This window comes from Natrix helvetica (genome assembly GCF_964273705.1).
Source record: "Natrix helvetica genome assembly, chromosome: 1".
NCBI classification, from domain to species: Eukaryota; Metazoa; Chordata; class Lepidosauria; order Squamata; family Natricidae; genus Natrix; species Natrix helvetica.
Window position 1 is genome coordinate 72,631,243 of NC_138548.1, and position 26,827 is coordinate 72,658,069.

The window sequence follows — 26,827 nt, forward strand, 5'->3', positions numbered from 1 at the left end:
ATTGTGACTATGCAACTGAAGCTCCACCTTTGGCAGGTGTATCTATATATTATCGATTGCATGATCAGAACCACCGTCGTGTCATGTTGGCCATTTCTGTGGGCATGCCTGTGTCCTTCCCAATGATGAATGGTATTTTACCAACAGCATACACATGAAATTGCTTGCAGTGACTCATCTTATAAGTCATATGTCATGCGCACACTTTAAAACTATAATACTAATCTCTGGTAAAGCCAATTTGACAAAATGGGTTGCTGTGTAAGCATCACCAGTAGGGAAAGAGGAAAATAACATCTTGGGATGACAAGTCAAGTTTTTGATACCAATAAAAGCCCTCAAAAACATTGAGAAAACCTTTGAATGCTATAGGGCATCTTATTGTGCTAAGTGAAAGATTTGATGACCGACTGCCATGCAAGAAAGGTGTTAGTTTTTGATGTTTGGCTGATACAAAACTCCATAATCCTGAGAGTGTTAATTAAACTACTCTTACCATTTCTATTTGAGTTGGGTTTGATGTCCCATAAACAGTATGTGATGGAATTTTGGTTTGGATCTACAAAAATAGTCCTGGATTTATAATCACAATCGGGACTAAAATTTCCATTGCTAAGCAAGGTGGCTGTTAAGTAAATCACACCTGGTGTTACAATTTTTTTGCCATGGTTGTTAAGCAAATCACTGCAGCTACTCAATGAATCAGACAGTTACTAAGTGAATCCAGCACACACACACACACACACACACACACCCATAGAATTTACAGCCTAGAGTGTCACAAATGAAGATCATGTGACTCCATGGCCCTGCAGCCATCATAATATATGCTGGTTGCCAAGTGCCTGAATTTGATCGCGTGATCATGAGGATGTTGCAATGGTCATAAGTTCAAGGATTGGTCATGTCTCTTTTTTTCAGTGCAATTGTAACTTTCAGTGTCACTAGACAAATGGTTGTAAGTTGAGAACTACCTGTAAACATAGAAAAGGAAGAATATAATACGTACTTTTAGTTACCTTTTACATCTATTTACATCTTGGCCTTTTTACATTTATCTACATCTTGGACTTATTGCAAAGAAAACCCTGCCATAGCCATACTCACGGACTGAGAAACAGCATAATTTATTCTAGGGCTGACATTCTACGACTGCGAGGGTCCCCCCTCTCGCAGATATGCCCCCCTGCCCTGGTGAGGGCCCACCTCGATGAAGGGTTTATTAACCCAGAGAGGTGGAGGAAGCGGGGGATTAGGGGTTTTTTAGCGAAATGTTTTTTAAAAATTTTAAGGGGTTCCAGGGAGGGGGGGAGGGTTATTCAACCTGGGGGTATGGATACAGCCAGGCCAACAGGTGGGATCAGGACGGAGGGGAGCGGAATGGGGGAGGCGAGAGGATACAGTATTCCTATAGGGGGATTCCGATAGCGACGGTCGTAGGGAGGGGCGGGCGCGAGGACACCAGAAGAACGCATGGTCGGTTGGGAGACCGGGGCTGTTGGACACGCCCGGTCGCTTGTACCAACCCCCGCAGTCTAGGTGGACAGGATCGGCAGAGCCTGGGCCTTAGGCTGATGTTATGTAACGCGAGGTCCGTGGTTAACAAGGCCCCCCTCATCAGGGACTTGATCTCAGAGGGGGAGCCGGACCTCGCAGGAATAACGGAAACCTGGTTGGGCCCGGAGGGGGGGTTGCCCCTCGGGGAAATGTGCCCTCCAGGTTACCGGGTATTCCATCAGCCACGGGCCCAGGGTAGGGGCGGTGGGTTAGCGATAATCATCCGGGAAGATTTGGCTCCAAGAGAATTCACTGTGTCGCAGACATCTGGTTGTGAGTCTCTGGGCATGAAATGGGGCCCAGGGAGTCAGTTGGGTCTGTTGATAGTATACCTGGCTCCCCGCCATACATCAACGGCCCTGCCCGGACTCCTTGAGCTGATCGCGGAGATGGCGGTTGAGACCCCCAAGTTATTAGTGATGGGGGATTTCAATCTGCCGTCGACGGGAGAGGCATCCGAGGCAGCCCGGGAATTCATGGCTTCCATGACAGCCATGGATCTGACTCAAGTAGTTCGGGACCCCACACACGAAAGAGGCCACATATTGGATCTTGTGTATGTCTCCGACCAGTGACGAGTGATCTGGGAAGAGGGAATTTAGTCATCACGCCCTTGTCATGGTCAGATCACTCACTTCTCCAACTGGACTTCCCTGGCGCTACCCCCCGCCGCGGGGAGGCGGAACCAGTTGGTCCCAGATGGTTCCGCCCCAGGCGTCTGATGGAACCAGATAGGTTCCAGGCGGAGCTTGGGCCACCTCCTGCAGACCTGTCCCGCTCCCGGGCAGAGGACCTGGTGGCCGCGTGGAACAGTGCAGCCGCCGGGGCCTTGGACCGGGTTGCGCCTTTGCGGCCTCTCCGATGGCAACGATCGACTCGGGCTCCCTGGTTTAACGGGGAGCTAAGGGCGATGAAACGCCACAGGAGACGCCTAGAGAACAAGTGGAGATCCTCCCGCTCCGAATCCGATCGAACACAGGTAAGAGCCTACTTAAGGACCTACCTTGTGGCAATAAGGGTGGCCAAACGTCAATATTGTGCCACCCTTATAGCGTCCGCAGAGAACCGCCCTGCCGCCCTGTTTCGGGTGACCCGCTCCCTGCTGTCGCAGGGACAACGGGACCCCCCATTGCAGGGCAGGGCAGAGGAGTTTGGGGAATACCTGCAGGATAAAATTGATCAGATCCAGAGGGGGTGGACCCATTCCAGTGCTCCAGGGGGGGCGTCCGAGGCTAGTCTTGAGATTCCACGCTGGAAGGAGTTTGACCCTGTTGTCACCGAAGATTTGGACAGGTTGCGCGGGCGACTGCGAGCCACCACATGTTTATTGGACCCGTGCCCCTCCTGGTTGGTACTGGCTTCCTGGGAGGGTTCACGTGGCTGGCTACTGGGACTGGTGAACGCTTCGTTGGGTGAGGGCCTTTTACCAACCGCCTTGAAAGAGGCGGTGGTGAGACCCCTGCTCAAGAAGCCTTCTCTGGACCCAATGGAGCTAGCAAATTATCGTCCTGTCTCCAAGCTTCCTTTTTTAGCAAAGGTTGTTGAGAGCGTGGTGGCTCAGCAGTTCCCGCGTCACCTGGAGGAAGATGATTATCTAGACCCGCGCCAGTCCGGCTTCCGACCCGGTCACAGCACGGAGACGGCCTTGGTCGCGTTGGTGGATGATCTCTGGAGGGCAAAGGATGGGGGTTGTTCCTCCATCCTTGTCCTATTAGACCTCTCGGCGGCTTTCGATACCATCGACCATGGTATCCTATTGCGCCGTCTGGAGGGGTTGGGGATCGGGGGCACCGTATTGTGGTGGTTCCGCTCCTACCTCTCTGGCTGGACGCAATGTGTGTTGACAGGGGAGCAGAGGTCGACCCCGAGGCCCCTCACTTGTGGGGTCCCACAGGGGTCGATCCTCTCGCCTCTCCTGTTCAACACATATATGAAACCGCTGGGCGAGATCATCCGTGGTTTTGGGGTGAGATATCATCTGTACGCTGATGACACTCAGCTGTATTTTTCCACCCCAAACCACCCCAACGAGGCTGTTGAAGTGATGTCCTGTTGTCTGGAAGCCGTGCGGGTCTGGATGGGTGACAACAGGCTCAAGCTCAACCCCTCCAAGACAGAGTGGCTGTGGCTTCCGGCACCCCGGTACAACCAGCACATTCCATCGCTGGCCATCGGGGATGAACAATTAGCCCCGGTGGAACGGGCACGCAATTTGGGCGTCCTCCTTGATGCCCGGCTGGCTATGGAAGATCATGTGGCAGCCGTGGCGAGGGGGACATTCCACCAGGTTCGCCTGGTGCGCCAATTGCGACCCCTTTTGGACCGGGAGGCCCTGCACACAGTCACTCACGCGCTGGTGACGTCTCGCCTGGACTACTGTAATGCTCTCTACATGGGGCTCCCCTTGAGGTGCACCCGGAGACTGCAGTTGGTCCAGAATGCAGCCGCGCGAGTAATTATGGGGAGATCGAGGTTCTCCCATATAACACCGCTCCTGCGCGAGCTGCACTGGCTTCCTGTGGCCTACCGGGTGCATTTCAAGGTGTTAGTTACCATCTTCAAAGCGCTCCATGGCACAGGGCCTAGTTACCTGCGGGATCGTGTCCTGCCCCATACATCCCTGCGACCCATTCGCTCACACAGAGAGGGTCTCCTCCGGGTGCCATCCTCTAGAGATTGTCAGAGGGCGGTGCCCAGGAGTAGGTCCTTCTCTGTGGCGGGCCCCACCCTTTGGAACGACCTCCCCCCAGACATTAGAACAACAACCGATCTCCGCTCCTTCTGCAGTAAACTGAAGACCCACCTGTTTCGGCTAGCCGGCCTGGCATAATTCGACAACTTTTCCACCCCTAGGTCATTTTTAATTGTCAATTTTAGTTTTTAAACTATTAATGTTATTTATTGTAATTATTTATTTATTTTTTACCTCCTCTGTATGACACTGTGCTAACTGTTGCTTGTGTACGTCGCCCCGAGTCCCTGTGGGGAGAGGGGGCGACTAATAAGTTTATAAAAAATATTAAAATATTAAATATTTTTAAAGAATTTTTAGAACGAGAATAAAAACTCCATCCAAGCAAGGTGTCTTTCCACCCACCCTCCTTTCTATTTGCATTAGCTTCAAAGGCCCTTTATGGGCCCATCAAGAAGACCACAGGATCTAAGACTATAACATATCCTTCCTGAATGATCATGTGGAACAGGTTAATGAAATAGGCATGAGATGGCTCCTACGCCATTAAAGATGTTTAAAGGTTAAAACCATTCACTTAAATTGAGCCTTGAAGCAAACTGGAACCCAACTACAGTTAACATAACATGGCATGCACCCAAAACTGCTTGTGCCACTGCATTCTACGCCGGTTGAAACTTTTTATCTTTTTAGGTTCCAAAACTTGCCAGAAGTTGAAAATGAAGATCTTAAGGAGATTATGACCACAATGTTAGCAGAATATATTAACAGAGACAAACAACAGCTTGGGTGGGATATTGACCTGATTTATAGGATTAATTCAGCCTATGCAAGAACACACAATGTTCCAAGGGAAGTTCATGTTAAATTTCTTAGAAAAACCACAAGAGATGAGATTCTAGGAGCTCAAAGGGGAGGACCATTAAAATATAAGGATAAAGAAATAACCATTCTTAAGCAGATCCCAAAGAAAGTATGAGATAAGAGAAGGAAATTTTCCTACTTAGCAAAAAAATTATACAATAATGGGGTTTGGTTCAGGTGGTTGTTACCAGAAGGCATGTTGATTTTTTGGGAGGGCAGTAGAATTAGAATTAACACAGTTGAGGAAGCAGAGGCTTTCATTAAAAAACACAGTGCTCTCTTAGGAGACATGGGGGAGGCTATACAAAAAACAAAGCAGGGAGGGGCAGAGGCTGTGCCAGTGGACGGGTGGGAGGATGCGACAACAAGAAGACTCAGATCACAAAAGTGAATTGAAACATCATTGCAATTGTTGTTACAATGTACCTTTATGGAAGTGATAAAAAGCAAAATGATTGAAACATACTGAAGATTTTGTGTTAAACTCAAAACTGCTAATATCTATGTAAATGTTCATAATTTTTTACTTTTTTTGTAAAAGTTGTGAGACCTGGGGGGGCTTCTCCCCCACCCACGATGTAGCTGTCAAAATGTTCTATAACCTTTTAATCCCTTTTTCCCTGTAAAACTTTTAAAATCAATAAAACTTGGACAATAAAAAAAAGAAACTTTTGGTCTTTTTCAAGGGTAGTTCCATTAGGGTAGTGAATTGCAGTAGTGAATATGGGGATGACCACAATATGATTGGAAAAAAGAGCCTCTCAATCCAAGAAAAGGTGTAACCAATGCTCAACTTCGTGTTGAGCATTGTGCACAATACAAACAACAACATCCATTGTACAACACGAAGTTGAGCAAAGAGTCTACTAGCCCTGATTGACACCTGCTCCTTGAGTGGAAATTGCGAGTCCAGGAGAACCCCCAGATTATACATAAGGTTCATTTGGGCAGTGTAACCCCATCCAGAACCAAAGATGGTAAACCCCCAGATAGAAAAGAGGCTCTACCCATAGCCAGTCTCTCTTACTACGGGTCAGCTGATGCCTGTTATTCTCTATCCAGACCCCTCACAGGTTCCAAACACCATGAGAGGGTATTCACAGAACACTTAGTTCACAGGGGTGGAGATATACAACTGAGTAAGCATCTGCATATTGATGGTACTTTATCTCATGGTGACAGATAATCTTATCCACTGTCTTCATATAGATGTTAAAAAGGAAAGGGGCAAACACTGAGCCCTGTGGCACCACACAGTGCAAAGTGATGTGTAGGACTTCTTGCTCCCTATCGCATCTGATCAGGACTGATCTCGAAACAAGTAACTGGACCTAGAGACAACTCAAAAGGATTCCATGATCAATGGTACTGAAAGCCACCATGAGATCAAGGAGAGCCAGATCGAATATATTACCTCCATCCCACTCCCACCAGAGATCCTACAAATGCTGTTTCAATCTTACTTCGGGCCCTGATACTTGACTGCAAGGGGTCCAGATATTTAAATTCTGTTTTCATACATTTATATATTTGTTATCTTGTATAACTTTAGATCTTTAGATTCCTCTTTCTTCCACAAGTACAATTATTTTAAAACTGGTTAAAGCAGTCCAACATCTTTCTTATTCAAGAAAATGAATACTTGTGCATTTAAATAAACTGCTTAAGGCGCGTTCTACAACCTTGTTTTATTTCTAATACCTGCCAAATGAATTGTTGCTCACAAAGCCTCAAATAACAGATATACATTTACTTGGTGCCATGGAATTTACTTCCAGATTCTTGAGGGGGGAGGGAGGGGGGTAGACTAACTAATAATGTTATAACCAACTATATGATGCCAAGAGTTATAACTCTTATCATTAAATAAATAACCATTTTGTTATATTGAAACATTGTCCAAGGGTTTAAACTCAATCCTGTCTATTTGTGGTTCATAGCAGCAAGGGTTCCTACATAATAACCACTGAAATTAATTGTTATAACTTGATTCCCAGAAATATTTTCTTAAAATATAATCAAACAGAGAGGTAAAGGGAAAAAATGGTACTTTAGTTATTCCATGCTAGGAAAACAAACAAACAAGGAAAGCAGGGGCCGCTTCCGGTCTGCTTTCAGACAATAATTGGCAATTAACAACAACAAAAATAGCCATCTGGACTGGCAGTCTTTCTTTTGCCAACAAGAAAGGAGCAAGTTGTACTTTTGTAGCATTTGAGCGCCTACAATGATGTTAATTACATAAACGCTGAACACATCAAAGCAAAAGAGAGCTTACAAGGCGATGTTATAACACGTCTTGCCTTGTCATTACTGTGTCACAGAGCCTTATTACCTTTATTCCCTTTTGCCAGCTTTATATCCCTAAATTCACTCAAGAAATTCTATTTTTAGTCACTAAGAAATACAAACACCCACCTTTTAAATAGTACATAAGTTCTTTTTTAAAAGTTTTTTTTATACAAACATATCAATACGTGAACAGTGTGGCACCTGGGTGTCATACATTCTAATACAAATAAAACTAATAAAATTAAGCATAGTTATTACATTCAACCAACTTATATATACTGTATTTTAATAGTAATACATATTTATATTAAGTTGCAGTCTGTCATTATTCAATTATTCCATATTTTCTCTTGCTAATGCTCTGATTTTATTATATAAAAGTTTATATATTAATATTCCTTTCTCTTATTTCTATCTCTTACTTAACTTTTAATTATGTCACCCTTTATGAAAAGACATTTTCTTTCTATCCTATCTAACTTCTAGTCATGTCACCTACCTAAAAAAAAGAAAGGAAAGAGAGAGAAAAAGAAAAGCAAATCAGAACAACAACAATAAAGAGAAATAATCTATCCATTGTCTCTGGCCCGTTTCAATACTTTAATTGTTATGCTTTTTTTTTACTTGCCTCCTATATTCCTCTCTTGGATCTTCTCTGTTTGCATCTACTTTTTGGCTGTTCAATCTGGGTATTTCTCCCATCTCTACCCTCTTCCACTGCCTAGTCTCCAAAATGGGCAGAAATAATAGTGCACAATTTCTTCAAAACAGGTAAATAGAATTCAAGGACAGTCAATGTTATTTAGCCAGTTGCTTTTGGTTCTTAAAATACTGTTAGTAAATTGTCAACATTTCTCATCTAAGCCCAAACCATATTTTTCCTGCTGCGGCTAGATCAGCTGTCTTAGTCAGAGATTGGTAAGAAAGGTTTTGACTACCCCTGATAGAGATTGGGCTTTTCATGCATGAGCAATGTTTGTGTCTTGGTGTCCTCTGCTGTAGGGTTTCAAGACAACAACTAGTTTGCCAAGATGAAATTGGGAAAAGGTGGGGATTTGGCTTAGCTCTTCTTGAAATGAAAATACTGCCTCCAAGGAAAAAAATCAATTTGCTTTGATTCTTTTTAAAAATAGAATTTGAGATGCATAATTGTGGTTTATGGATAAACAATTCTCTTGAAAAAAATTCAAAAAGACTCTAAGCACATACTGTATCAAATGACATCAAACCCGGTGTGGTTTCACCTGTGTGGTCAGTGCGTTTAGGATTGTACTTGATACCTCTTAACTAGTAAAACCTTTAAAACTGTTCAATTTTCTGTGTACTGTGTCAATCAAAGGCAATGTGTTGCAGTGGTAAAGACATCAGTTAGAAACCTGGAGAATGTGAGTTCTAGTCCTAGTTCTAGCCATAAAATTCATAAAGAAAGGCTGATTGCTTACAATGGATGCCATCTGTTGGTAGCAATATAAATGTGATAATGTTTTCAGAAATCCAATGTTCTATTTGAATTTGAGATATTTGTATGTATACCAAGTTCTTTCATGACTTTAATAGCCAGACATCTTTCTAAAAAACCCAGGAAAATTTACATATAATGAAGGAAGACCTAATGATTTAGGTGTACATACAATGTACCAAGGCAGAAAATCTAACCCTTCCTATCTAGACTGCCTTGTTCAGCAACTATTTGCAGTTACAATAGTGCTGAAAAATAACTTTATAACCAATACCTACATTTATTATCATCTCAGCATCCATCAATCACATGATCACCACTACAGTAAGTATACATTATCCTCTGCCTCATCTGTTGTTGTTGTTTTGTTCTCTTGCAAAGCAGAAAGATTGGAGAGGAAGGAATGACAAGAGAGTAAATGTTATATAATTATAAGATCCAAAGGTAACTGAACTTATTGCAAAGAGTTCTTATTATCAAGAGTTCCAATAGTTAATTTATAAGGAATAATAAATTTCACAACAATAGAGTATAAATTGCCCATGACTGATGGCAATGTATAATATTTGTTCATAAAGCAGAGAGCATACACGTTTAATTAAAGGAAAGGTTATTTTATGTTTTTGAAAAGACAAGCAGAGTCATGGCTCATCTATTGAGAATGAATAAAGTTGGGAAAGGTGGAAAGAAAGAGAAGAAAAGGACAACCAGACACACAGGGAATGGATTTTATTGCAGTGGCAATGAGTATACCATTTGAACACTAAAGTGGTCAGATTGGGGACAGATGATCCTGTAGAAAATCCTTCTATGTCTAGGTCACTAAGAATCAGCACCAACTTGAAGGCACATTATCAATTAATCCATGACCTTCTCAAAACATTCAATTTTTATCTTACTCCACAAATAGGTAAAAAGGCCCTCTACATTTTGCCATTCCTGTTGGGAAGCACCTAGCCTGGCAGGGAGAAAGAATCAAGTGTGGAGTTAGCCTGGAGTCACTGCGTAACTGCAAAAGGGCTGATTCTGAACCAGAGATGGGTTGCTCCCCGTTCAGCCCAGATCGGGCAAACCGGTAGTAGCGGTGGTGGGAGGCTCTGCCCACCTGCCCGGATGCTTCTGCACAGAAGCATCATGCGTGAGCGTGTCCGAACCAGTAGTAAAAAATTTGGCAACCCACCACTGGTCTGAACCCTCTCCCCAGGTTCCTTGGAGTCTTCTCTAATTGTTCCCAAAATTAACTGCCAGACTGGGGAGATTCCTATTTTAGAGCCAGAGCATAATACAGCAGTTAGCTTCAACTCTGCGCATTTGGGGCTGGTTGTTCACACCTGATCATCCCTAAGCAAAGCAACAAAATATACAAAGAAAGGAGTTCAGTTCAGGTTTGCAAATATTCATGTTCATTGTAATTTTCAGAAGAGAGAGAACACTAAAATAATCTAAAAAAATAACAACCGGCTTACAATACATAACAATTAATATATGTGTTATAGCAGAAACCTTTCCGGACTATAATCCTTAACAGTTATAATTACTGTGTTGATTGATAATGTACACCACTATTTCTCATCAGTTGCTTATTTAAATGCTTAGTGACTACTATACAGATTGAAATGCGAATAAACGTAATGGGAAGACATTGTGGGTAAGAAGATGACAAGGATAGAACAAGAATTTTATCTGTGAATGTCAGGTGCAAGCCACCAGGTCCACATGTGTAGACTTTGAGCTAATTACTGTATTGTTCCTGTAATACAAACATCTTCTTAGATTGCTTGCCTTCCATTGGGAACAGATAGATAGGTTTCCAGGGAGTTTGGGAGTCAGGGAGTGGGAGGGAGTCAGTCCTGGATCTCTTGCAGCTGTGCAAAGATTCAAGACTGATTCCCTGCTTGATTCTTCCTCCTGCCAGCCTGGGTGTTTCCAACAATAGTAGCACAATGTTATCTATTGCTTAATGTTTCAGTCACTGAATGGTGCACATATCTGTGTGAATCATTTCTAAATGGCATATGATAATACTCTCTAAATATTTGGAAATGGAAGGAGATATTGGAAGGAGATTTAGGTGCAGGAGAGAGATCAATTTATCAGATATCAGCTGTCTGAGTACACTATTACTACATAAGAAATGTGGGCTGGTGGAGGGAACCTTGCTCAAATATCAGCAACAGGGCATCTCCTGGAATTCTACCCCATACCTTTTAGCCCCTTCATCTCTCTAAAGCTTCACAGAATCCCTGGAAGTACATCAATTAACTGATTATCCAACTATTGTTTCTCCATTACTCTCAGTGAAAGAGGCTAAAACAATAGAACTTCTGCTTCTTCATGGGAGAGTAACAAGACAGCAGTGAGATGTGTTAGCAATTCTATATATAGCTCTACAGAACAAGCAATGCACAGTCCATATGTGCTTTTCTGCTTAGCTGGGACAAAGAAGCAGGAAACAGTTTTTATTCAGAGAAAAAGACATAGAATATATCTTAGTTCAGTGGTTCTCAACCTGTGGGTCTGGACCCCTTTGGGGGGTGAACGACCCTTTCACAGGGGTCGCCTAAGACCATCGGAAAACACATATTTTCGATGGTCTTAGAAACCGAGACACCAATTTTATGGTTGGGGGTCACTACAACATGAGGAACTGTATTAAAGAATCGTGAGGTTGGGAAGGTTGAGAACCACTGCCTTAGATACAATACAAATTTATAAACACTGCCACCTACTGGCTACTGCTGTAGTTGTACAAAATACATGAACTTTATTCCAACAAAACAGAATTGTGGATTAAGCAGGAAAGGGAAAAGAAAGAAGAAAGGGACAAGAAAATATAGCATTGGCAACAGCATGATAGGATGGAAAGCGGGGCACTATCTGGGGAAAGCATAGGTTCCTTCCCAGGCCTCTTTCGAGCTGGATGCAAACCATGGGTTGTACCTCCCTGTTTTCAGTTAATTGCCTATTGAAATTTTTCCAGGCAGAGGGAATTCAACATAGTTTAAAGACAGAGCATTGGAATGGTTTGTACTGTACAAATGGGGGAATAAAACAATTTATTACAATTATAACTATGGATTGAAAAAAATGGCTGTAATTTGCATATGTGTAATTTCATAGAATTTGTATATTCAAAGTATATTTGACTTGGCCTTTTCATGTTATATATCTAGCCATATGACCTTTGCAGCCATTTTGAGATGATATTCTTGTATAAAATTCTAAATATATGCACACCTGCAAATTCTGCTTGTTTTTATTAGTGGAAAAGATACAAGCAAAATGAAAAGCACAATTTCATTGTAATATCTACCATGCCATCTGTATTGCCATTGTTACTTTGAATTAATTAAAAAACAGAATAGGAATTAGCCCATGACTCTGTTTAAGTTTGCCATTCATACTGTTTTCCTCTCCAAGAGATTTGCTGGGTGGGGGAGGAAATAGCTGGAGTGGGAATTATTTTAAGAGGAATTCACTTATTATTTTTAAACATATTAACACTTGCTCACCAAATTACTGATATGAGACATATTAACCAGGAACGATGCAACTTTTAGTAATCAGACCATGTAAATACTATGTAAAATACACATTGCCTTAAATTTCAATTTCTAATTGGGAACTGCTTAAAAAATTTCATATGTGGGATAGACGGAGTGCTAGGAAAACTCTATGGCACTTGGTCTGCAGGATTTTCCCCTTTTTGCATTATTTAAAAAACAATGATGTAAAGAAAAAAGAAAATATAAAATCTGTTGTTATATAGTTTTAATAAGTCATTTGTGTTTTGATTGAACAATCAAACCTCATATAAACCTCATATGTAATATAAATCTTAATAAAAAGAAAAAAAATGGGAATTATATACAAAATAATGCAAGGATTTTTACCATATTCCTGGAAAACTCTTTTCCTTTCACTCTGTTGAAAATGATTCATTCAAATGTGGATGAACAGCACACTTCCAGAACAGGGGTGGGTTCCAGGTGACTTTACTGCGGGTTCGCTTTGCGCAGTTCAATTAAAATTGTTCTGTGCATGCACAGAACTTAAAAATAAGATGGTGGCACTGACGGCGCAGACCAGAGAATCGGTTCAGGGGCATGACAGGCCTGGATCTTTGCCAGTTCCAGCGATCAACGCCGCCATTCCACTACTGGGACCCACCTCTGCTCCAGAATAGTCCATAATGTGTACAAAGCACAGAACCTCTTCTAACACACATGTGATTCTCAAACCTTAATTGGATAGATCCAAGCAAGCAACTAGAACTAAAGCAATATTTTGCATTTTGGGAGTTTTCTTCCCTAGAGCCCTAAGTGGCAATTCCTTATCAAAATTGCCATCCATAGTGAACAAAAAGTGAGCTTTTTATGACCAGAAAGCTGTGATAAATGAGTTTTGATTAGGACTTTTGCTCTCTTTGCTGTGATTGTGGGTCTTTATGCATATTTTACAGCTACTCCATAGTCTGCAAAATCAATCTTCCAGTTAACAAATAACAAAATGGTGTGGGGGAGGGGGACATTTGTAAAGTTCCTTTTGCATCCGCTACTGTACCTGTCACTGGATTATTGTATAGATTGATCAAAAGTTTCATCATATACTTGGTTATAAATCTATCTGTGAGACAGTGAAAAGTGATCAAAACCTGTTCTGTGAAAAGTGTTAAAAAGTGCATGTAAGGTTGTCTTTGAGGCAACAGACAACATGGTGGCTCACTCATTATGGAACTGGCTGTTCGCATTGCCATTTCAAGAAGCATTTTTAACTCCTCTGTCTAGTTCTAGCCTTCCCAGATTGTTTCTCTATGTGCACTAACTAAACCAGAACCAGCTTAGCTTTTTCAAGTAAAGTCAACTGAGTCCCACATACATGTTTTCTTTTTGGACAGATTTATGAATTTTCATGACCCCTGCAATCAATCGGTCAACTTATGGAACTGAATGCATTTCCATTATCTTTTTATTTCAGCATGGGAGAACAGTAATTATTATTCTTAATTAATTATTTGTTTTATTTTATTCTTAATTAAAAGTTATCTTGAACATGTTTGACAAACTAAATAAATAAATAAAATAAAATAATATGTTGATAATAAAGCACTGCTTTGTATAAGCAAGATCCCTGGTCTGAATAATAAAGCAGACTCATTTCATTTTCATTTTTAAGATTTGTAAGGTGTGCAGAATGATTTGCAATTGCAACATATTAAGAGCATCTAATGAAATTCTGAATAAGTTAACAAACAATATAATAATTAAGAGACATGACACACCAATGGTAAAACAATAAACGGAGGAACCTGAGGAGTTTCTAAGCAGCAGAGGTTTTTAACACTTGTTTGAGGTTAATACATTGATTGATTAAAAGGGCTGGGAGGATAAAAAAAATTATTTGCCTGGCGTTGAAAATAAAATTCAGTCACTCCTAGGAATATTAATCTTGCACCAGGCAATCCCCCGTTGAGGTATTACAGTCACATCTCTTGACATAAGCTCTTCCTTTATATATATATGGCATTTCCACCCCTTAAATTCCTAATTTCACCTTCCGGTGCAGAGTAAGGCAAGTGTAAGGAGAATTAGAAGGGCTTTAATTGATTGTATGGTTGAGGTAGTGAAAGCAGCAGAGCATGCCAGGCACCTGAGAAACATGGTCCATCACACTATGACTCCCAACACAATCCAAGCTGTCCTGGACTACTCAGCTGAACTGAAGAAGCTTCTTTTTTTTGAAATTTTTTTATTGTTTTAATTAAATAAAAACACAAAAAAAGAATCATCCTTCATTACATCTTGTAGAAACCGTGGCAATTGGTTACAAATAAATTTCGTTCGTTTCTTCCACAATCATTACTTATACTTCATTCATATTGAATTGTACATTTTAAATCAACAATCTTTATGTACTATCAATGTACCACAATTCTCATTTAACTATAATTATTTAAACGTGCTTTTACCTGAAATCATTTGTATTTAAAGACACAACCACCTACTGGCATTCATTAGCAATTTCGATAAACCTCAGAGCTTGTATCCAATTTGCTTTTACCAATACCAACACATGTATACTGAAGAAGCCTCTTGAATGAGAAGAAAAAGGTTTTCAAATGAAAAAAAATAAACAAGTAAGTCCAGTTGCCTTTTGGAAAAACTTCTTTGGGATAGTCAGCCTTTTCAAAAATTGCTGGAAAAAACAGGATTTTTGGTGGTGAACATTTTGGGCAGAATGACCCCTGCCTCATAACGATTCCAGCCTTTCCTGGGCACGGATCAGTGGTGGGTTGCAGGTGATACTCCCCAGTATGCACGTATCGGAGCCAGCCCGGAGCACCGGATACCATTCCGTTCCGGTGCGCCAGAGGGCCCACCCGAGCACCTTACCAGTGTTTAAAGGCTTCTGTGCTTCCATGCAGGTGCATGGCGCATACAGCACCTGCGCGACGCTCCACAGAGCAACTGGAGCATTGCGGAGGCGCTAAGATGCATGCTCGCACTGCGCGCATCCATAAGGATGCCGCCGGCCCCGTTCCAACCATACCGGTTGGAACGGGATTTGAAACCCACCACTGGCACGGATGGAAATAAAAACATCAGAAATTCACATCTGGGATTTAGGTGAAAACTTACAAAATCATTATTTCAATTTTTAAAGCCTATGTTTGATTTGTAATGTGTATCTTATGTATACATGCACATAAATCACCTGATACAGCCATCTTTAAATGTATAAACTAAGTCCCAAACTTGAGATTATTTGTCATTTAATGACTGTACTTCGATAAGCTTATAATATGCTAGACTAGAATTTAATTTTTTATTCTAATTCCATTTTGTAAAGCAAGTTTTGAATATCTAATTTCTGAGCACTATCTCTCAAGATACCGCTTCCTCATTATTGCATATGAACAAAGATAAAGCACTTTTAGAGGGGAGACCTGCCAAATAAATGCCTTGATCATAACAAAGGGATTGAATTAATTTCAGTAACCCCTCCTTCAATTCAGACAGCCCTAAATTCTGTTCCAAATTGATTTTTCTAAATCTGACGCCTATCCTATTTCCCATGTGTTTATTACTGGCCAGTAGCACAAATGAATTAAACCTGGATTCCCAGGTTGGAAAATATGTGGAAAGCATTGGAAAGGATTAAGAAGAGGAACGGAAATTCTGCTGCTTTTTTCTTTCAACTGCTGTCCGTAAGGCCTGAAGAATCATATGTTCATTGTTCATAATATTATAGTTGGTCAAATTTATCAGCTTATTGAAGTCTTCCTCTGAGTATTGCAGAATGCCAGTAGCGTATGGTGAAAAAACAGTGCTACTGACATCAGCATAGCCATCGTCCATCTCACTTGGACCACGTTCCACACCTTCAGAAAGAAAAGGAAGGAAGGAAGGAAGGAAGGAAGGAAGGAAGGAAGGAAGGAAGGAAGGAAGGAAGGAAGGAAGGAAGATAGGGAACAGATTTAATACACAGTTATAATCTAAAATTGTTCATTTTATGAAGCATTGAAAATAAGACCTTAAGAAAGGAATGTTGCATCTAACTCATATTTGCATCAACGTATAATACAAACTTCATTAGTAACAACAGTCAAGGAGGAGGAGAATGGAGCACCTGCCTTTGTTCCTAAATTGTTCCATGCTGCTGAGAAAAAAAGGAGGCCTATGATAACATGAAATTATCATAGTTGAAATCATCATTCCAGTAATTAAATTACATCTCTTTTATCACTTTAACACAGAAATTGAAATTTAGGATTATTGAGATATGAGAGAAAGTTGTTTAAGTTAAGTCTAACATTATTATTTTTTTATTCTCAACCATGTACAGTCTCATTACAGATTGACCTGCAGAAACAAAAGGAGGAGAGGATGATAGCAAATAGATTTAATGCACAGTAGTGATCCAAAATTTTTCATTGTATAAATAAAGGATTGAAAATAAGTTCAGAAGAAAGGAATGCTGCATCTAATTCATTTTTTCTGGAATACTCGGCCCTAATATTGTCTAAGTTTTAGAGTTTGCTAAAAATTCATCCTTTTTAAATTGTTTTTCTTTCCCAGCAAGAAATTCTCACTAGTATTGATAGCAATAGCATTTATATACTGCTTCATAGCACTTTACAGCCCTCTCTAAGCGGTTTACAGAGTCAGCATATTGCTCCCAACAATCTGGGTCCTTCATATTACCCACTTCGGAAGGATGGAAGGCTGAGTCAACCCTGAGCTATTCGGAATTGAACTCTTGGGGTGAGCACTGAGTTAGGCTGCATTCTAACCACTGCACCACTATAGCTCTAGTATTAGTCAGTGACGTGCGGTGAGGTTTATGACTGGTGAGGCACTGACACAGTGCTGGGTTTCAAATATTTTTAGACTTGTGGACTTCAACTCCCAGAATTCCACAGCCAGGCATGCTCAGTTCCGATTTAAAGCGACAGCATTTGTTTTTCTCCTTTGCTTCTTCTTTCTTTTTCTTTTTCTTCTCCTTCCCCTCCCTCCTCCCTCTCTCCCTTCCTCCCCCTCTCTCAAACACACACACACACACACACAGAGAGAGAAGTTGGATTGGACTATCTCTCCTACCCCTTCCCTCTCTCACTCACTCTCAAACAAACCCCCCCACACACAAAAGTTGGATTGGATATCTTTTCCAGTGGCTTGAAAGCATCTCCTCTGCCACCACCACCACCCCATTCCCCTGCTGCCTTTCCCAAACACCTCCATTATTGCAAATGCAGCCTGCTGTCTGGGTGGGAAATGCCTGGAACACAATAAAGCCCACCCACCACCTCCTGCTGGCAGGCTGGGGTGAGAGGAGAGGCAGAGAAGCCGGAGGGGAGCCAAGCCGAGCCTTCCAAAAGAAAGAGGCTGGGGGGAAGTGTGTGTACTACAGCATGGCTCTTTGCCTGGCTTCCTGCCTCCTCCTGTGGTCTCCACAGTGCTCACTTATGCTCTCCCTCCCCAAGTGTAGTTTGATTGCAGGTGGAGCCACGTTGCCTTTTCAAACTTGTAATCAGTGAAGCTGGGCTAGATTTTTATATAGTTTTATCCAGCTGTGTGTGTGAGAGAGACAAATGAATGGGGGCCTGGGGAGGAAGTCACTACACTTGGGGAGGGAGAGCACCAGTAAGGTTAAGCAGAGTCATCCACGGTGAGGCAGCAACTAGCTCAGCTTTTTACTTTTACTTTTTTTTCATGATGAGAGTGGTGAGGCAGTGCCTCACTTGCCTCACCTGACTGCACGTCACTGGTATTAGTAGTACTGCGACTAATATTGATCTTTATTTTCATTTTATATTTGAACATAAACCCTTTTGACATTTATATTTCATTGTGTTTTACTGATCTAGGTGAAATGTTAATATATATTGTTAGTCCATGTATGATAACCCATACACCTAATAAATACATTCATTTTGTACCATTGCTTTAAAATTACTGTTCATTCCTTTAGGATGCACATACGTGAGAAACATATATAGGAAATAAGATTAGCAGGTGGGAAAGCAAAGTGATCCCCAAGTAGCCTTTGTAACTTACCAGGTGACTTGTATTTTTGGAAGCTGTCACATACCAGTGGAAAATACAGCAATATGGGAGCCTTTGGACTCTCTGCATCATCAAAGAGATAACATTCCTTGAGATGCTTCCTGTCTTCTTCCGTCAGAACAGTCTTAGGGAATGGGATGCCCTGACCGTGATAGTACCTTGTGCTTAAATCCAGCGGCTAAAGCATTAAACACAAGAGTAATCAAGACCAAGAGATACAAATACATATTTCTATTTCACAAAAGCTGGACATTCTAAAGAAACTATGGACAGGCAGTGTGAGGAATACCATAGGCCCATGATGGCGAACCTATGGCATGTGTGCCACAGGTGGCATGCGGAGCCATTTCTGAGGGCACGTGAGGCGTTGTCCTGTCAGCTCCAGTGCACATTCGTGAGCACCACATTTTGGCCTTGGTTTTCAGCTGTTTTTCGCCCTTTGTAGGGCCTCTGGGAGGCGGGGGAGGCCATTTTTGCCCTCCCCAGGCTCCTAGAAAGCCTCTGGAGACGGGATAGGGCAAAAAACGGACCTACTGGGCCCACTAGAAGTCGGACCGTTTCTGGACTCCTGGGGGAGGTGGGGAGGCCATTTTTGCCCTTCCTAGGCTCCAAGAAAGCCGTGCGCACATGTGCGGTACAGCGGGATGTGGGGTCACATTCACATGCGCAGAGGGCACAGCGCCAGGGGGGGCATTAAAATATGGGGGTGGGCACACATGTGCCTGCTTTTGGCACCCAAGGCAAAAAAGGTTTGCCATCACTGCCACAGGCACACCATACCTGTCAGAATAACAGCACAGAAGAACAGAGTTGGAAGGGGCCTTGAAAATCTTCCTAGTACTACTGTTTTGTAAGAGGTGAAGAAAGAAGGACTTTCAAATAACCTTCAAATAATCTTCTTGCAAAATTTAAAACTGAAACATGAACGGAGAGGACAGTGGCTAAAAAGAATAATGAAGTTTCTCACCAATGTCTGTGATCCTCCACTGTAGTTTAAATGTATAATAATGTCTACTTGTCTTTCTGGCCTTAAAAGAGGTGGGCAGCTGGTGTTGATAAAGAAAGCTGTGTCTACAAGCTCCAAATAGTCTTCAGACTCAGTCAGGTGATTAGGGCTACAATCCAGTATAGTATCTGAAAGACAAAATGCATATTTGCTATACCCAACATTTTAAAGTGATCTTTAGCTCCCTTGGCCTGCTATTAGGACTTCCAACAACAATGGGAGAGTCACAGATTTTCAATCCCTGTTGTAAAAGAGGTTTATAAATAATGAAAGCAAAAATGAAATGCAAATAATCCTCAGTAAAGTTTTACTTGCAAAGAATTTGGGGGAAATTATCTGAACAAGTGGGTTTTTTTAGTCAAAAACTTAAGACATACTTCAAAATGATTATAACTAAATTATAATTATAACTAAAGACTGAAATCTAGCTTGTGATGCACTAAGTCGAGTCTTGTCGGAAAAGGTTGACTATTGAAAATATTGGGAGCAGAGGTGGGTTCCTAACGGTTTGGACCCGTTCAGCTGAGTACGTAGTAACTCAGCCTGCCATGCCCCCGAACCTGTTCTATCAGTGGTGCCATAGGCTGACACCTTTTAAAGTACTGTACATGCTCATGTAGCATGTCCCTGAGTGAACCTGCTGTAGCAGTAGCCAGAACCCACCTCTGATTGGGAGACAACTATAATCTTTCCGTCAATATTTACATAGCTTCAATCTTAAACCTGGGAAATGAGAACAACTGCTAGTTGTGAAACAGCAGTTCAGCTGCACTGCAATTTCTCAGTTAAAAATGAAAAGAGATATCCATTCTTAGAAGTATATGCTGTCAACTATATTTCAGAACTACAAACAAGCTGAGTTAGACTATCTCCAGCATCACTTGGATGGAGACTCAAAATTTTCAAAGCATCAAATATGACACTCAAAACATATTCAGCAATCTCTATATACCTCTCATTCCTAGAATAGTTTAATGACTCAAGTCAGAAATCTATTATGTCAGGGATGGTAATATAAGAAAAGATGACGAATTCACATCCTGGAGATTGAGAATTTACCTATATCTGAAAAAATGAAAATTTGTCTCTATTACCTTTCCACATGGAAAAATTGTTGTTCTCCAAGTATTTGTCGTTCAGCTGCAGACCTTTAATAAAATTGGGATAGCATGCAACAACTGGACGCACGGTTACAACATCTCTAATCACATCTGACACAGAACCATTAGGGATGAAAAGACGTGTTGGCTGCACATATGGTCTCTTGGGCAACCAAGGAGGAGTATCTTCTTCTGTAAAACAGAGAAAACTTTATTTAGATCCATCATTCAAACAGCCCATTCAGAGAGGCAATATGTCTAGTGAGAAAGATGTTCCCTGAGTATGGGCTCCAGTAGGAGTCCAAAAGCTTGGAAGATGAAACCTCTGGTTCCAGTGACTGATCCAGATTGGATCCTGCAACAACCAGCTGTGTTCTTGAAAGAGTCAAAAAAAAAGTCAATTTAAGAGGTTATTTGCAGTTTGCAAAGGCAGATGCCAAATAAAATTGAAGGTTACTTAAAAGGGCAAATTCAGTAACTGTAATTTTACCAAATTTTGATTTTGTAGAAAAATAATCATTTCCACAATATTCTTATATTTTCTCCTTTGGATAGGTCATCTAGTATATCAACCATACAGCCTCTTAGCCCTAGTCCAACACCTTATCACATTGCTCTCATGTCTGTATGACATTTCCCAGGTAAGAAGTATAGAAGTTAAGGCCCTAGTTAGAATTGGCCTTTAAGAAATGTCCCAGAGATCACATTCCTCAAGTTCGGCATTGGCCCTGGACAAAAAAACTGCATTTCAGTTCTGTTTTAATTGGAAATATGAACTTCAGTCCATCTAGAGCAGGATTCTCCAAAGTGATCAATATTGAACTCCAAGAGTTGATAGGTCTATCAAGGAAGAAGTGGGCACACATCCCCCCAGCTTTCCATTTCCAACTAATTAATTTGACACCAAATCATCTCCAAAAGGCACCGAAAAGAGAAGCATTTTCTGGGCAAATTAGTCAAAAGAGAAGTAACAGTCTACTAACCAATTTCATACATTCTAGGTCTTGTCCATCTATGCCAGAAGTCTTCTGAACATTCCGCTAAATATAAGGCATCCAGTAGATTCTGGGAATAGATATTACTCCACATGCCTGGGAAACAAAAAATATTTAACAAAAACTTAGTAGATTTTTTTAAAGTATGTGCCATCCCCATTGCACTAAGATGGAAATCATATCAAAAAAATATAGAAGCTATTCATATGCCTTCTTTTTTCTACAGAATATGCTCCCATACTAGAGAGGGAGTTTTTTATATATATATTTGTTAGTCTCATGCAAGAGGTGTCAAAACTATCTCCCTTAAAACTTATATAGATATTAGCTATTAAGAGTTATATTAGCTACTGGTCAGTAGCAGGTTTTGTATTGCCTCCTACTGGTCAGTCACTAATATTTTTGTAAAAAAATTACATAAGCAATTTGTGTTAATATGTATATCTAAAATGTATAAAAATAGGATAAACAGTACATTCTTGCCATATAAAAGCCAAGAATCTAATTGATTTGTTTAGCTAAATTACCTTGCATAAAACAAAGCCGAGATTCTGGAATCTTCTTCATCAAGTGACCCATGTAGAACTCACTTCCAAAATGTTCTGCATTAATAAATGCTCCGTATTTCAAGAAGCCCACTTCATAGGGAGTGAACTCCATCCATTCTGCAGATATAATACAAATACACAGAGGCATAAACACAGACAGGGACATGTGCCTATATAAACCAGTAAGCTATGTATACTTGTAGAGGAAAATTACAGTTATGTAATATAAGATCACACAGATACAATTCCTTTTCAGGCTATCACTGCTGATAAAGTCAGTTCAGTGAGAAACAAACAATCACAAAAGTATATTAATTCAGAATGTACTTGCTCCCCTCTCTAGCCTGGATTCTAAGCCAGATTTCCATGAAGCAGAGGTCTATACAGAATTCAGAATAAGGCTTTGCCATTATGTTACACTATGTAGAGGGCTAAAATTGCCTTCATTGATCTAGGCCAGTGATGAACCCTTTTGTCTTCGTGTGCTAAAATTGTGCGTGCCCACACCCACAATGCAATGCACCCCCCAACCACTTACGCATGCGCACGTAACCCCCCTCATGTCAGGGGAGTTTTCTCCCTCCCCAGGCTTTCCTCAAGCCTCCGTGAGAGCAAAAACGACCTCCCCTGGGCTCCAATCAGCCGAGGAAAAAAGGACGGCACACTAGAAGGAGACTCTAAGGTGGGGGAACTGGACTTCCAGTCGGCTCCAGAATTGAATGGGGGGCTTCCACTTAGGACCTTTGTGGCTCTTTGAGTGTTTAAATTTGCCGACCTCTGGGCTAAGCAATGTCATTCATACCCAGATGAGAGACAGATACCAGGGAATACTGTAAACTAGATTGGAAATTCGAAAATCAGCTTGTGGAAGTCGACAGCAAACAACCACGATGTTTCTATTTTGGCCTATAAAACTGTATGGATGTTTACCACCTGGCATTTAGCCTTCAAATTAAACTCATATTTTGAAAATAGTATCTTACCTTTAAAATCTAAAGTGCTATATCTTTTCTTGACATTAAGAGCAAGGTAGATAGGAAGAGGGTTTTGACCTCGATTTATTGCCTGTCGTTGATCTGAGAGCTTATTGGGATCTGGCTGTGCAAGAAATACAGAAATTAGTAGAAGAGCAAAAACAAATATGGCTGTCATTTGTGTCCAATTCTTTTCCAGATCATACATGTATTTGAAAACAATCATCCAGATACTGAAATACTTTAATCAGAAATTCAGATAAACAATGGTTGGGATGAGATTAACAAATAAATAAAACTGGGGGAAAATGAAACTTGGTAATACATTTCTGAAGATCATCTCTTATTCCATTCTCAATAATCTCAACAGGTATTTTTGTATATATGATTCAAGATACAGATCTGAATTAAAAATAAAGAAAGCAGCAAAGCTGGAACTCATTCTTATTCCATTATATCTAAAATAAGGTTTTAGTTGTAATTGTGTTATATCCTATCTTTTCACTAGGTTAGTATGGGCAATGTTGTGCATGTATTTTAAAAAAATGTTTTAATATGAGAACACAATGTTGATTAGTACCTTCTGTTGTAATTCTGTTTTCACAAAATATCATAGGTTTGTCTTCTGTGAAATAGGACATTTCTGGGAGCTCCAGATAACTATTTAAGTCTTCTTACCTAATCTATCACAGATATTTGCTACTACGTGATAGTGGATGGTGTGGAATGGACAAGAAAACCAGTATATTAGCAATTGATATTTAATTCCTATAATTAAAGAAACAGTAGCAAGGACCATTCCATAGTTTTATTTTTCCATGGTTTATATCACCTTACACTTTAAAGAAAAACATGTAAATATAGTACCTTATCATGAAACATCGATTCAAGAATTAGTCCCCAGAGATCTGCAAATGTCAGCTTGTGACCTTCATCATGTCTGTTCCATATTTCCTTCTCGTAATATTTCAAGTTGTCTCCACTAAAACAGCACAATTTATTCTTCATCACTTGTTTCCGAACATCCATGATCATGCCTTCTAGATTCTTGTGTGACCAATACGGATCTCTGAATAAATTTATCATTGCCCTAAGGAAAGGAAATTGAATTGTAACCCAGCGAGAGTCATTTACTGAGATAGGCGGCTATAGAAACCAATCAAACAAATAAATAAATAAAAGCCAGCATTTATGTTTGAATGAATTAGTAATTTTGAACAAACAGACATAGGGGAGTCCTTGGTGGTCCCTGAGTTTGAGTATTTTTTGCAGCTATGTCATTAATCAAACTAGGTAAGCACTGATGACGTTACCTAGTTGGGTAATGAAACATCTGGAAGAAAACAATCAAGCTCAGACACCACCAAAGACCCCCTCATCTCAACCCTGAGCTACAAATATTCTTCTCTATGGGCAAACAAACATAGCCAACTTATCTCTACCTTCATGTTGGTCTGTACAATTCGACCAAGGGAGCCAGAGAATTTTATCACATATTTGTACCTGATAAAATGTTAAATATCCAAGAAAGGTAAGTGATGCTCAGCACTTTACAGGAACACATATAGGCCGTAAAATTATGGGGAGGGACCAGGGAGGGAAGGGGAAGATTGCAGCACTGAGCACAAAGGAAACACTGGCATCTCGGAAAAAACTGGCACTGGGAATTGTCATGGGCTGCCTATGAAAGGAAAGGAAAAATTTTAATGGGGTGGATTGCTCCCAGTGTTGCTGCCGGTTCACTTCACATGCGTGCACAGTAGATTGTAAATTGTTCTGCGCATGTGCAGAACATGAAAAAATTAGTAAAAAACATGCCGGCAATGGCAGCGGGACCGGGGAACCATTTCGGGGGCATGGCCAGCCTGGGTCACTGCTGGTTCTGCAACCAAGGCCAAAATACCACTATCAGTTTGCCCGAACTAGTGTGAACCGGTAGCAACACACCTCTGAATTTAATGTATAGTTTCTTTCATAATTATTTCACTTTTCCCATCACATTAACCCAAACTGTAGCGTGTTAATAAGCAAAATGCAACATGCCCCCCCCCCAAAAAAAACAGTTAGAGGTATTTGTTTAAGGTACTTGGACAAAATGCCACAAATTTTCCTTTATTAAACCTTCTAATATAATAGGGAATGCAGGGAAAAGACTTCCCAAATTAGATTTATAGCAGAAAACAAAATCAGGTTGGTTGGTTTCTTAACTGATTGCAAAAACAATTATTGCAACTTTTGATTGCATTAGCAAAAGAATCATGACCAGCTCATGGGAAAGAATTCTCTATTAATTCAGGAGGAAAGGAAAGGAAATAAGGAAGGGCTGAAAAATAAACATGAGAGAGCATCATTGGTAATTTTGCCTACTTTTTGTTCCTTACTTTATTTCATTATAGGCCAAAGGAGCACATATTTGAGGAAAGGATATTTAACCTTAATTCCCCGTGATGATCCAAATAAAAACTCTCCCCCTGGCACCCACATTCTCTGAGTAATGTTGTTCATGGCTTCCTTACCACGTTGTGCCAGATAAACCAGTAATGTATGAGACACACTGCAAGAGATTGAGTTTCTGGAGACCTAAAAGGCTCCCATACAGGGCTGTCATTGATCTTACTCCCCCGGCTGTAGTCATCAGAGCCACTACTGGAACCTGAACAAACACAGGTATAAATAAAATTAAATGATTCTGTTCCTAAGTAAAATTCAAGTTGGAATAAAAGAGCTGACTGAAATGAAGCTAGGATTATTGCACATATTATTGTGCAAAATGGCATCATTTCCACAAGAAATGTTTTCTTTAAAAAATATGTCAATGTTAACAGTCCTTGTCCCAGAACAATGCAAGCAAGCATAAAGGAAAATATATGGAAAAATCCACATACCACAAGCATAATATCTATGGACCTTATCAAGCAACTTTCTTGTTCCCAGCATAGCTGACATTACACTAAGCTAAGTACTTTATGTACAGTACATGGCTCACAAACTCAAATACAACTTGCAATGAGTTGTAGAAAGTTAGCACACATACCCCCAGAAGAATGAAATATTTTTGGAAATATTAAAACTGAACCAGATGAATATTTCTTTCCACAGATATTTGGTCCTGCCCTACTGAGGAATGATCCCAGTAATAAAATTTATAACTAACTCTATTTCAGAGTATGTATTTTAAATCAGGCTCCTTAGATAAGTTGACTTCTTTATACCAAATCATAGGAGCAAATCACATAAAAGCAAACTTGAGTTCACATGCTTGAATTAAGAACTGCGGAAGAGACTAAATGCTAATGAGGAATTTGAATCTGGCTTAATATATATACCTATATATCCAGGATGGCGAACCTATGGCATGCGTGCCACAGGTGGCACGTGGAGCCATTTGTCAGGACATGCAAGGTGCTGCCCTGTCAGCTGGCCAGCGCGCATGCGCTCACTGGCAGCTGAATTCGCCATTTTTTGAAGCCATTTTTCACCCTCCCCAGGCTCCAGAGGCTTTATAAGAGCCTGGGGAGGACGAAAAAGACCCTCCCCCCCCAGGCCCTCCGGAGGCTTCATGAGCTTCCCTGAAGCCTCTGAAGCACTCAAAACAACGCTCTGACCAAACCAGAAGTCACTTCCGGTTTGCTCAGAGTGTCGTTTTGAGTGCTCTGGAGGCTTCAGGGAAGCCTCCTGAAGGTCGCTGAAGCCTCCAGAGGGCCTCCGGGGGGAAGGAGGCTGTTTTTGCCCTCCCGAGGCTCCTATAAAGCCTCTGGAGTGTGGGGAGGGTGA

General features: G+C 40.9%; 1 protein-coding gene across 1 annotated transcript in view; it reads right to left on the bottom strand.

The window, feature by feature from the left end:
* Positions 1-16,021: 16,021 nt before the first annotated feature.
* Positions 16,022-26,827, bottom strand: part of LOC309387181 (cytosolic phospholipase A2 epsilon-like) — a gene marked incomplete at both ends in the record, with an annotated part of 37,589 nt that continues 26,783 nt past the window's right edge. The window contains 9 exons of the mRNA XM_081943458.1: positions 16,022-16,245; positions 18,422-18,608; positions 19,398-19,564; positions 20,531-20,728; positions 21,520-21,627; positions 22,059-22,196; positions 23,063-23,177; positions 23,921-24,143; positions 25,570-25,706. Of these exons, the coding sequence (XP_081799584.1) occupies positions 16,022-16,245; positions 18,422-18,608; positions 19,398-19,564; positions 20,531-20,728; positions 21,520-21,627; positions 22,059-22,196; positions 23,063-23,177; positions 23,921-24,143; positions 25,570-25,706 (1,497 nt within the window). The remainder of the gene's footprint in view (positions 16,246-18,421; positions 18,609-19,397; positions 19,565-20,530; positions 20,729-21,519; positions 21,628-22,058; positions 22,197-23,062; positions 23,178-23,920; positions 24,144-25,569; positions 25,707-26,827) is intronic.